Genomic DNA, 13,627 nt, shown 5'->3' on the forward strand with positions numbered 1-13,627 from the left:
GCGAGTGGTGATATTATACAGTGTTACATTAGCTGACTATAAAGTGTTCCAACTCTGCTCACATACTGGGCTACACCGTCTACACTTAGGCTACGCACAACAATCATTTGCATATGAATTTGATTGGATATGGAACGGGTGTAGCAACCTACACGTGTGATCTAGTGAATTTGGTTTTATTCCTAGGGTTCGTGTATAGCAGAAACTTACAAAATATCAATATATAAACACATGTCATTTTTGTTGGTCACGGTGTCACCAGTTGGTCTAGTGACTAGTCGATATTACGGTGCTAACATGCGTTTCACTGGGTTGTCTGCATTTGTACCTGTGTCGGTGCTTCTTCAGATTGGTAGGCTACCAGTCTCAAAGTTGCAGTGCAGGCACTCAGATTGATTTACAATTCCCCTGCATCATATATGATGGTTGAGTCCAACTCCTTCCGTTGGATACAGGCTCCCTCTATTCAATCCTCTCTTGCAATCTCCTAGTAGCCTACGCATTCTGTCTTTGTACTTGCATCCAGGAAACCTATTTGGGTGTCATCTCTACAATCTCGTATCTCTGCAGTAGCCCTTCTTGATGATATGAGAGCTAATATAGGCGAATCCCTGCACCATAGGCGTCACATATTCTTGCCAAAGCTGGATCTCTATGTATTTTTGTGATCGTTGAACAAAACCCAAGAAACCGGTGGCTGCGTGGAATACCAACGAACATGACCGCGATGGGGAAATTTAAGCATACCCTGCTTATTTTTGCAGGTCTGATAACAGCAGCTAACGGTAAGTTAAAATATTTTCCATATGTGGAGTTTGCTCTCTATAGATGTGACTCTGTCATAAATCTCGTTTGATGTGTTTAACGCAAATATCAGTGATAATCTGACGTTTAATAGTTTGAGAAAACTTGAATGTAGGCAATTTATCCAGAGGCAAAATGTTTCACAATTACAGTGATTTAACGCCTGATTAATAATGGTGGTTTATTGTGTATTTTCATGGTAGTCCATGGTTAGATTATAATTTAGGTTTAATTTCAGCTCATACGTATGTTTACGACTGAAACCTGACGGTCGGTCTCATTCCTGCTTTTCCGAGCGAGACTGGCATGCCGTTGCACAAGTGGCTCTTCAATATGGCCTTGATAGGCTTTGCATTGTATTTCACCAAGGCTGACCGGTGTCTCTGTGCCCCCCAATGGGTTTAAGTGTTTTAAAACGCTACATTTGTGTGAAGGAAACAATGATGGGGGCGTACTCTTGTGTCACCTTCGCCTCCACAGAGGTTTCATAATTAGGCTATCATTACCATTAATATTCCTCTGGCCTAATTATTAATTATTCGTTATCAGCATGTTATTTATTGTGCCTTCACCATGGATTGTAAATCATTGCCATACACTTGTGCAAATAATTTCCCTGTAATATTATTGCAGTGGTTTTCTTATTCTCATGTACGTTTCATTGCCATTATTGGAATAATCATGTAGGCCTATTTGAAATGTGTGTACTTCTTATTTGAGACTACTTTGGTTCCTAGAGATTAGATATTATTAATCATATCTCTAAGTTTTGTGTAATTTAGTTTAAATACTGTATATCTTTAATGGTAAACCACAGAGGGACAGTGATGGGCAATTCATGAATATTTGTAATGGTTAAGAATATATTGCTACTAATGAAAACACATAGGCGACTTGGCAAATAGGCTATCATCATTGACGTTTTCTCTATAATACCTCTTAAAATGACAGTTTCAATCACGTACATGTAATTGAAGGGGGTAACCAGTTCAGGGGCCACTGTTGAATATTGAATATATCAGAAGCATCTGTGGTCATAGCTAGCTGGCTGCTACGCATTTCTGAACCAGATGATGTGCATTCCGATCTTGTTCTGACAATTGGCAGTTATGATTATGACATGCCTCAAATTCAGCTTCATAGGCTATTTGAGATGCTACAATCTATTCTAACATCCAATGTTTATCCATGAAAAAACCTCTGGAACACATTTGTGTTGACAAGGGAGGCTCACTGCATAGTTTGTTGTACAGTAACATCTGAATATTGGATTATTGACATAAGTGATTCAACATTGTTTCACTTGCGTCATCAAAACTAGACTGATACCATAACACCATGTAACAAAGCAACCTCAGCAGCATATGCCTATATGACTGTTTGTATTGCTGTCTGTGAGTGACAATTGTTTTGTAGCAGCCTAACCACAGAGCTTGTATATTCTCTCAATGTAGTCTCTCAATGTTAGTCTTACGTAGTAAGGCCATGGAATCATTCTGGAATTGCACATGCGGGCTACATGTTTCTAAATTGAGGAGTGTCTGAACCTCTAAACACAACACCCTCGGCATGCTTACAGGTCATAGGCCTACCTCCTGACATAGGGTGAACCCCAGACTTGTACCTTCAATTCATATTTTTACCTACAATTGATAGTGAAGTGCAGTGTCATCACAACTCCCAGCCACACCCACCCACTCCTGCAGACATATTAGGCAAGGTTACATGCTTGTTCTGATGCAAATAGTTTCTAGGTCTTTCTATATACCAGGGTACAAGTGAGGATGTGGATTCTAGGTCTTTATATAAACCAGGGTACAAGTGAGGATGTGGATTCTAGGTCTTTCTATAAACCAGGGTACAAGTGAGGATATGGATTCTAGGTCTTTCTATAAACCAGGGTACAAGTGAGGATGTGGATTCTAGGTCTTTCTATAAACCAAGGTACAAGTGAGAATTTCCTACACTTGACAACTTGTTACAGCTGTTGATAAGTCATTGATAGTAATCTGCCAATTTTTTTTCACGTCATTTCATTAAGATATAAGCTATATTCAACACAATTCACGAGTTGATTTAAAACCCTTTATCATGGTTGGTGTCTTGACGGATTTGTCAAAAATCGTGTGACATAAAACATTACTTTTCTGTCCTTGCATTTATGGCAGTGTAAGTTGTCCTTTTATCATACATTAATCATTAATCAGTTAAATTAGACATTGATCTTCAACCCTGTAAGAATCCTGGATCTAGCTGTCGGACAGTTTTTTGTATAGAGATCTCAGAAATGCAGTGTAACTACGTAACATTTTGTGTCTCCTTATGTTATGAAACAGTTTTCATGGACACACAAATCCAAAGTAATATATGCATTGCAAAATCAAATGCTTCTACCCGAAGGAGTCACCTTACCTTGATACTTAAAACATCAATCGATACTGTCATTAACGTGGTTCTTCAATAATTATGCATAATACTTGTTGGATGCACATTTGGTGTCCAGCTGATTAGTTATGCCATGATATTTTCACACATCATCATCTGATCCAGGAAGGAATTTTCCGAATGACAGTCAAGTGATGAACAGCTGTTGTGATAGCGCATGCAATGGAACAACAGCCCAAGTGCTGGAATCCGCGGTTGTGGTTGTGCCTGGATCCACGTTGGAACTAAAAATGGATGTTGATCATCTGTTTTCTGATTGATTTACAGCAGGGTCTCGTTAGATTTAACAGAGAAAGCATCAAGGTAATGAGTTCATGTTTTCATAGTATGTTTTTGTACCTCGGATTGGACAGAGTCTACTGTGTTCAATTGTGTAGGATATACTATTGCGCAACACCCAAAGCTATTACTATTCATTATTCTGGATAGAATGACAACAAATTACATAGCCTAGTGGGCTTATTCACAACATGATCTGGTAATGAAATAACATGACACATACATTTTGTTTTTCATGTTAGACCTGCAATTTGAAACAATACAAGGGCATAGCCGTGGGAAGTAGGGGTGCTGAGGGTGCACCCCCCCCAAATAATTTTTAAATAAAAAAATATATATGTTTTTGGAAAAAATATAAATCCACAAAAGTAGTTAACTGGGCCTTTACTAGTCCTGTATTAGTGGACCGATATAGATGTCTTCAGCACTGGGCCTTTACTAGTCCTGTATTAGCAGACCGATATAGATGTCTTCAGCTCTGGGCCTTTACTAGTCCTGTATTCGTGGACCGATTTAAATCTGCAGACCATTCTCCTGCTCCCTTATAATTATCTGTGGTTTCATTTTTGATCCGTTTTTGTGAGAGATGTGGCCACTTTCGTTTGTTTCCCGTCGCTTCAATTGAATGGTGTTGTGCTACTCTGTTGCGGTAAAACCACATGCGGTTATTATGAGGATGACAACATCTAATGTTGGCTTCAACTTGGCTTTCCATACAAATTCTTCCATTAAAAAAGGAACATGGTTTTTGGTCACTTTCTAAAAACAGCGATGGTGAGATTAATGCTGCCGCTATTCATAGCTTTATTATGTGTGCCTGCGTCTGCCACATAGGCTACAGAAAAATGTCCATGAATGCATCCAAGCTATTTAGTCACAATGTCCGCATTATTCTTACATATTTTTAAATGTAATAATAATTTGAATATCAATGCATTGGCAAGGCCAAACAAACAAAACAATTATTAAAGTGGTAATGGGAATGGGGGTTCTATATTACAATTGTATAACATTGAGGTCCTTGAAAATTACAATTAAGTGCTTGAAAAAGTCCCTGAAAGTCCTGCATTTGACTTGCTAATGTCTGTATGAACCCTGCTTAAAGGATGTATAGTCCTAGTTCTATGTTATTGTATAGGTGGAGTTATGGGCCAGTTTGCCTGTGTACCCTTTTATTCCTCTAACTACACATGTGGAACTGCATGAACAGCCTTTTTATCTTTGTTTCAAAACATTTAGAAATGTTAAATGTAAATGTAAATGTAAATGTAAATGTTGATCCCAATCGGCCCCATTATTTATAGAAAGACCCATATCTGGTCATAATGAGAACTTTCACTGACTCACACAATACTTGATCACATGATCTCATAATCACTCCAATTCTTCTATATATCATGTAATTAATCATTCGTCTGAACTCACCCATCACAGGCTAACTTCCTGATATGTATTTTTTTTGGATGCAGCAATTGTCATAGTAAAGGGAGGATTTGGTAGTTTGAAGTATTCAGCATCTCTCCATGTTGGTCATGTAATGTACTGCAGCTGGCATTTCCATAGAAACAGAGGACTTAGCCCAAATGGTTTGTTTATACTCATCGTAAGAATCTAGTTTGAAATGGCACAGTGACAGAGGTTAAATATTTCAGTTGGCTTCAGTAAGACTTTGTGATGTTCTCCTCTTACATATGCTAGCATCCTTAGCCCTGGGATGCTGTTAAAGGATGAGTTTAAGAGTCGCCGGTAAGGCAGTCGCCATTTTAGATTATTTATTATTTCACCTTCATTACAGCTATGGTACTCATTTATCCAGACTGATACAGTATATGCATATGAAGCTTCTACTTTCTGCACAGAGGACCTAGTGTGCATGAACCATACGTCAAACACTGGTTTTTCGACTCCTATAATATTTTTGGGGGAGTGACATGATTTCCAGGGGAATTAGCGATGCTGCAGGCATTTTCAGTGTTTCCCGGGCTTGTGAAAGAACCATTAGTTTTGTCACAGCTGTGCTATCAGAGATAATGACTGCTGCTATGCCTTGTTGAAAAGGCATGTTGGGACTTTGGACGGACAAGGCCTAATTCATCTTGTTTTATCAGGTATTACAGATTATTAGAAGAAAACGCATCGTACACATTTACAACCTATATCATTGCAATGCCATGAATATGTTTATGGTAAACAAATACATGTTTATTAACTTCTGCGTAGGATAGAAAGTAAGTTCCTTGATTCACTGAAATCTAGACTCAACTGTTTGCCTTATTCTGTAGGCTACAATGCACAGATGGAGACCGTATGATGGGGGTAGAGATGTGTAGGGAACAACTTTAGAGGGCTACAAAAATCAATTTGTTGCAATTATTTGCCAATATATGTGCAACGACCTTGTATTAAAAAGGGGAAATTACTGTAAAAACCTATTTACATTGAGGCTGTAACACAAGCAGGTTGGTAACTTAATTTACCAACAGAACTTGTGCATGTTTGATTGTCCAATGCAGATACATGGTGACAATTAGATGACAATGGTTCGTTACCAAAGACATTGTGAATCCTTCAGACCATAAGCCTTGCATGCAAATGTGACATTCTAGACATTGAGAGAGTGCAGTCATAGCAAGGCACTTGTTGACTGAAACAGGTTGACCTTGTTGATTTGTGAAACAGCCTAATTAAGCAGAAATATTGCCATGATTAGAAATGTAGCGTCAGTCCTTTACCTAATTTTTACTTCTTGAATGTGTCAACTGGATATTTTCCTGTGGCTATAGTCCTTTTGAACATGACTCTTAAAAATAGTCTTGGTTGGGCGTTGTTTGAATAGTTTTGAACAGCTGACCTATACTGAACAAAAAGATAAACGCAGCACGTAAAGTGTTGGTCCCAGAAATGTTCAATACACACAAAAAGCTTATTTCTCTAAAATGTTGTGCACAAATTTGTTTACATCCCTGTTAGTGAGCATTTCTGCTTTGCCAAGATAATCCATCCACCTGACAAGTGTGGCATATCAAGAAGCTGATTAAACAGCATGATCATTACACAGGTGCACCTTGTGCTGGGGACAATAAAAGGCCACTCTAAAATGTACAGTTTTGTCACACAACAAAATGCCACAGATGTCTCAAGTTTTGAGGGAGCATGCAATTGGCACTGCAGGAATGTCCACCAGAGCTATTGGTAGAGAATTGAATGTTCATTTCTCTACCATAAGCCACCTCCAACATCGTTGTAGAGAATTTGGCAGTACGTCCAACTGTCCTCACAACCACAGACCACGTGTAACCACGCCATCCCAGGACCTCCACATCCAGCTTCTTCAACTGCGGGATCGATTGAGATCAACCACCCGGACAGCTGATGAAACTGAGGAGTATTTCTGTCTGTAATAATTGGCTGGGCCTGGCTCCCCAGTGGATGGGCCTGGCACCCAAGTGGGTGGGCCTATGCCCTCCCAAGCCCACCCATTGCTGCGCCCCTGCCCAGTCATGTGAAATCCATAGATTAGGGCCTAATATATTTATTTCAATTAGCTGATTTCCTTATTTGAACTGTAACTCAGTAAAATCATTGAAATTGTTGCACGTTGCGTTGATATTTTATTCAATAGACATTTCAAAGAGATTTACATTTTTGTAAACATTTTAGTAATTTAGCAGATGCTCTTATCCAGCAACTTACAGGAGCAATTAGGGTTAAAGATGCACTATGCAGAAATCGCTCCGTAATTTCCTGGTTTCTAAAATTCTAATAGTTCGCTTCATTTCAGTTTATGTGACAAAACAATTAAGTATCGTGTAGAGAATCATTGTACCATCTAAACCTCTGTGAAATATATTTTTCCATAACTCAAAATATTGTATTTTCAGCTGTTTGAAGCTGGTGTACAAAAGATGCAAAAACAAATAATGGGAAGCATAGAAATAGCGCACATAGAACATATCTACTGCTTCTTAGACTTGCTTTCAATGAGAATTACATATCTATAACACACATTTCTATGTGCATTTGGTCAGGTCGCCCAGAAGTTAAATATTGCAGCTTTAAGTGCCTTGCTCAAGGGCTCGGGAATTCAAACCAGCGACCTTTCGGTTACTGACCCAACGCTCTTATCTGCTTGGCTACATGCTGACATGTCTGCCATGCAGCTAGTGAATCAGTTTTATTGTGCTCGCATCAGCATTAACACTCATGAACCTCCATTGAATCTTTACCCCTTGCTATTTTGTATTATAGTATTTATTCTACTAAGGCACTCTTCAACTTACTATAAAACAAAGAAGGCTATACATGTAGTTTATTGCTGGTGCTTTTTACATGTATACTAAATACTTGTAGTTTTGTCAGTCATTCTGGAAGATACATATAGAATACATACACTGTTTTACAAAGAAAAACATTTGAATGAATAGAAACATTTACAATTCTTAGAAGAGGCAAGAAGCATAGCTGTCCGTGCCATTTTAGACTCTAAAATGTGTAATCACTCAAATAGAATCCTATTTATAGGTATACACTTTCCATTGAAAGACATTGATTAGACAGACGGATGCAAAGTTGAGAGCCAAAAACATACATTATTTAGCAGACAGCTGGCTCTATGTGACAGCAGAATCTTTTATTTGGAGTTTGTGACAGCCACCCCATCTCCCATACAAAGTAATGGAGAGTTTTGTGACTTCAAAAATAGTTCCCTGTCTAGTTATTTCACTTGGTTGGGTACTAGGTTGGAGGCCCACTTAATATAATGCATTTAAAAGATCCCTCTCATACATATATAACCAATTAGACCATTTGCATTTAAACGCGTCCAGAGTCAACAGAAATCGTGTTGCATTTTTCATCTACTAAGGTGAATTTTATGGTTACCTTACAGAAAAACTACATGAATTTCAAGTGATCACGTGAAGTGTTCTAAAAAACACGGTTTCATGTGATCACATGTGAAGTTAATGTGATAACAGGTGACAACATTTTAAAGCAACATGTGATAACATGAAACTAAACATGTGAAAACATATGACCATGTGAAGTGTTACTAAAACACATTTTCACATTGATTTCACATGTGAAATCAATGTGATAGAAGAAAGTCTACATGGTTTGGAATTCAGAAAATATGCATTTTAATTTAGTGTCTGGTTGGTACAGTTTAGGGATGATATTGTCATTTTGAAGTGGTTCCCTACCATCCGGTATGTACTGTATATGATAATTGGAATGGTTCAGAGGAGAAATTTAGGGCATTTAAAATGACTCTGTCAATGATTTCTACAGAGTCCGTTGTGTAGGGTACTTTACATTGACATGTGAGTGCAGTGCTTTGCGGTGGATGTGTGGTGGAGGAACACTCTACTGTTGCATTCATATTTAACAGACTTTAAATGGATTGTGGTTTCTGAAATAACCACTGGGGATTGTGAAATGTCCCATGGTCAAAGTAATCTCATTGGTTGGAATGGAGGTGCTTTAGCGGAAGGCAATATTATAGCTCCTTGACCAAATAGTAAGAGATGGAACATCCTTGCACCAGGTTAGACAGGCGTTTGAGACTTCGCTAATACACTTAAGGCATATAGGTAATATGCATGATGATGCAGTCATCATGCATTCTAAGAATGGTCAGCATTCATAAGTATCAACATTGCCAAATAGAAAAACATTAACATAGGACCAGGGAGAATTTAGTGGTTGTTGTCTTCTGGTGAGTTAAGAACCAGTTTTAGCAATACACTCTTAGAAATTTTTTTTTGGGGGGCTGTCCCCATAGGAGAACCCTTTGAATAATCATTTTTGGTTTCAGGTAGAACCATTTTGGTTCCAGGTAGAACCATATTGGGTTTCATGTAGAACCCTTTCCACAGAGGGTTCTACCTGGAGCCAAAAAGAGTTCTACCTGGAACCAAAAAGGGTTCTCCTAGGGGACAGCTGAAGAACCCTTTTGGAACCCTTTTTTTTAAAGAGAGTAGGTTTACTGTTGATAGATGCAAAACCATTCCTGACAGGGAGATGAAGGCTAGGCCTACTCAATACATGTTATGGCTGTCACTCAGGCTATCTATGGTGAACCATTTATAACTATGGATAACTATGGACATGTTCAAAGGGTTATGACTTGACTTGCGGTAGATGCCATAGTTCTGTAAGAATATTGTGATTATATTTCAGTTGCTTTATTTCTCCTTTGGTCTATTTTGAGATTCAGTGTATGGTTACCCCAGGGGGGTGAAGCTCAGGGTGCATACTAAACACAATAACAATGAATTCTCATGTGACCTTGCTGGTGTGTCCACACAGCTGTTCAGGGAAATACTTCATGTATAAATCAGTTAAAAGTAGGCCTACTCCAAAATTCAGAGAAATGTGAAGTATCAGAATCCCAAGTACATTTACACATATCCAGAATTTGACTCAGTGAACAGGTCCTTCCAGCAATAGACAATGTACAGACAGAATACAGACACAAAGTCAACATAGTCAACATATAGAATACACGTACACTAGAAATACACTATAAATACATTAAACATTAAACTCTGGAGTAAATATAGATGTAGGCCTACAGTATATTTAGGAGTAAGACAAACTGTATTCTGGTTCTTTAGCCTTTAGAGTCCTCCTAACTAGTCAGATATGAAGAGGTTCTCCTGACCTCTCCTTTAGAGTTCTCATAACTAGTCAGATATGAAAAGGTTCTCCTGACCTCTCCTTTAGAGTTCTCATAACTAGTCAGATATGAAAAGGTTCTCCTGACCACTCCTTTAGAGTTCTCTTAACTAGTCAGATATGAAGAGGTTCTCCTGACCTCTCCTTTAGAGTTCTCATAACTAGTCAGATATGAAAAGGTTCTCCTGACCTCTCCTTTAGAGTTCTCCTAACTAGTCAGATATGAAGAGGTTCTCCTGACCACTCCTTTAGAGTTCTCTTAACTAGTCAGATATGAAGAGGTTCTCCTGACCTCTCCTTTATAGTTCTCCTAACTAGTCAGATATAAAGAGGTTCTCCTGACCTCTCCTTTAGAGTTCTCCTAACTAGTCAGATATGAAGAGGTTCTCCTGACCTCTCCTTTAGAGTTCTCCTAACTAGTCAGATATGAAGAGGTTCTCCTGACCTCTCCTTTATAGTTCTCCTAACAAGTCAGATATGAAGAGGTTCTCCTGACCACTCCTTTAGAGTTATCCTAACTAGTCAGATATGAAGAGGTTCTCCTGACCACTCCTTTAGAGTTCTCCTAACTAGTCAGATATGAAGAGGTTCTCCTGATCTCTCCTTTAGAGTTCTCCTAACTAGTCAGATATGAAGAGGTTCTCCTGACCTCTCCTTTAGAGTTCTCCTAACTAGTCAGATATGAAGAGGTTCTCCTGACCACTCCTTCAGAGTTCTCCTAACTAGTCAGATATGAAGAGGTTCTCCTGACCTCTCCTTTAGAGTTATCCTAACTAGTCAGATATGAAGAGGTTCTCCTGACCTCTCCTTTAGAGTTCTCCTAACTAGTCAGATATGAAGAGGTTCTCCTGACCACTCCTTCAGAGTTCCCCTAACTAGTCAGATATGAAGAGGTTCTCCTGACCACTCCTTTAGAGTTCTCTTAACTAGTCAGATATGAAGAGGTTCTCCTGACCACTCCTTCAGAGTTCTCCTAACTAGTCAGATATGAAGAGGTTCTCCTGACCTCTCCTTTAGAGTTCTCCTAACTAGTCAGATATGAAGAGGTTCTCCTGACCTCTCCTTTAGAGTTCTCCTAACTAGTCAGATATGAAGAGGTTCTCCTGACCACTCCTTCAGAGTTCTCCTAACTAGTCAGATATGAAGAGGTTCTCCTGACCACTCCTTCAGAGTTCTCCTAACTAGTCAGATATGAAGAGGTTCTCCTGACCTCTCCTTTAGAGTTCTCCTAACTAGTCAGATATGAAGAGGTTCTCCTGACCTCTCCTTTATAGTTCTCCTAACAAGTCAGATATGAAGAGGTTCTCCTGACCACTCCTTTAGAGTTATCCTAACTAGTCAGATATGAAGAGGTTCTCCTGACCACTCCTTTAGAGTTCTCCTAACTAGTCAGATATGAAGAGGTTCTCCTGACCACTCCTTCAGAGTTCCCCTAACTAGTCAGATATGAAGAGGTTCTCCTGACCACTCCTTTAGAGTTCTCTTAACTAGTCAGATATGAAGAGGTTCTCCTGACCACTCCTTCAGAGTTCTCCTAACTAGTCAGATATGAAGAGGTTCTCCTGACCTCTCCTTTAGAGTTCTCCTAACTAGTCAGATATGAAGAGGTTCTCCTGACCTCTCCTTTAGAGTTCTCCTAACTAGTCAGATATGAAGAGGTTCTCCTGACCACTCCTTCAGAGTTCTCCTAACTAGTCAGATATGAAGAGGTTCTCCTGACCTCTCCTTTAGAGTTCTCCTAACTAGTCAGATATGAAGAGGTTCTCCTGACCACTCCTTCAGAGTTCTCCTAACTAGTCAGATATGAAGAGGTTCTCCTGACCACTCCTTTAGAGTTCTCTTAACTAGTCAGATATGAAGAGGTTCTCCTGACCTCTCCTTTATAGTTCTCCTAACTAGTCAGATATGAAGAGGTTCTCCTGACCAGTCCTTTAGAGTCTTCTTCACTAGTCAGATATGAGGCGTCTGCGTTTCCTATTAAGGCAGTGTGCTAGCACTTCTTGCGTGACGTCAGAATTTGAGAAAGTAAATGAGGTTGAGAATCAAGTGTGATGAATCCAGACTCATTTCTGATAGCTATTAATAGCTATTACACAGTACTAGCTAAGCTCTTGTGCTTTGAACAGTTGATTCAATTTTACAACCTGCCTGGAACAATGTTAGAATCAGATTAGACACATAAGAGTATTATTTTGCGGAATAGCGGTTTTGTCAGTAATGTCATGGATATAAGCAACTGCATTATTGAATAGTCAGCTAAATCAAAGTTGGTTCGTTTCAGTAGCTAATTGGCTAATATCAGCACCCCCCCCAACATATGTAGAGAACCTCCTCCTCACAAGTCGTGGGCCTACATCTTTCCAAAAATGCAGCATAACAACACATATGCAGGAAATTGTCGTTTTTAACAGAAAATGTGATGATCTCACCCATTCTGATTGCACTACTGAAATAATTTATTTGGTAAAATGGGAAGAGAACGCTGCAGACATCTGATTTCAATGGAGGAAGTAATTGAGCTAAATTTAGATAGTCCATTAAAAACTCATGCACTTAACAGCTTTAGCTGTTCTGCAATACGTAGTCAGTGACAGAATCATAATCTGACATCACACCCACACAACATTCTGGTGACAAAATCTTCATCAGTTCTTACTTCAAGACTGAACAAGAAAGATATGTGAGAAGCAACAGATGAGGCCCTGAATGGTGCTCTGCCTACTGTACTTTCACATCAATGTGTTTACTCCTGCTGCATCCCTTAAGTGCAATTACAGCCATCAGCATTATACACCACTCTCTGTGTTGGGCTTACCTGTGTACGCAAATAGCAATGGAGAATTGAATTAGCTGGGAATGGAACTTTAGATCATTGGCTCTATATGAAAGAGCATTGATCTACTGTAACAATTGGTTGTCAACTGTCTCTCTCTCTCTCTCTCCCTAAAGTCTGCTAAGTATCAAAGAGTAAGAGTCATCACACGTGATAAAAATGGTGGTGCTTCTGGACGATTCTTTGACACCTTCAATAGAGAACTGAGGACAACTGCAGTGTTTCACAATAGAATAGCACATGCATTGTTAGTGTTATGTTGTACATGCAGGCAGCACAGATGCATTGACAGTAATTGGAGCCAGAGATCTGAGGGTATGAGAATCGTAAAAAGAAAAGCTTCAGGAGAGGCTTACGTAACACTTCAAGAAAATGCCAGCAACCTAATCAAAATTCTCTAAAGGGCAGAAATATTGCCAAAAATAGGAGTTGCCAGCTGCTTGGTATTTGACATTTACCTTTTGAAGGTGGATTTTACTAGCCTCGCAAGCCGCTGATCCTGCAAGCTTACATGAATGTTCGCCGCAGCGAACATTCATGTAAGCTCGCAGGATCAGCGGCTTGCGAGGCTAGGATTTTACTGGACTA

At 39.2% G+C, this 13,627-nt stretch overlaps 1 protein-coding gene across 1 annotated transcript in view; it reads left to right on the plus strand.

The window, feature by feature from the left end:
• The first annotated feature begins 337 nt into the window (after positions 1-337).
• The window catches only part of LOC121548096 (CUB and sushi domain-containing protein 1-like), a 442,651-nt gene continuing 429,361 nt past the window's right edge, over positions 338-13,627 (plus strand). Inside the window, exon 1 of the mRNA XM_045209890.1 lies at positions 338-785. Coding sequence (XP_045065825.1) covers positions 719-785 — 67 coding nt within the window. The 5' untranslated portion in view covers positions 338-718. The remainder of the gene's footprint in view (positions 786-13,627) is intronic.

The sequence above is a fragment of the Coregonus clupeaformis genome, chromosome 31, assembly GCF_020615455.1.
Source record: "Coregonus clupeaformis isolate EN_2021a chromosome 31, ASM2061545v1, whole genome shotgun sequence".
NCBI lineage: Eukaryota > Metazoa > Chordata > Actinopteri > Salmoniformes > Salmonidae > Coregonus > Coregonus clupeaformis.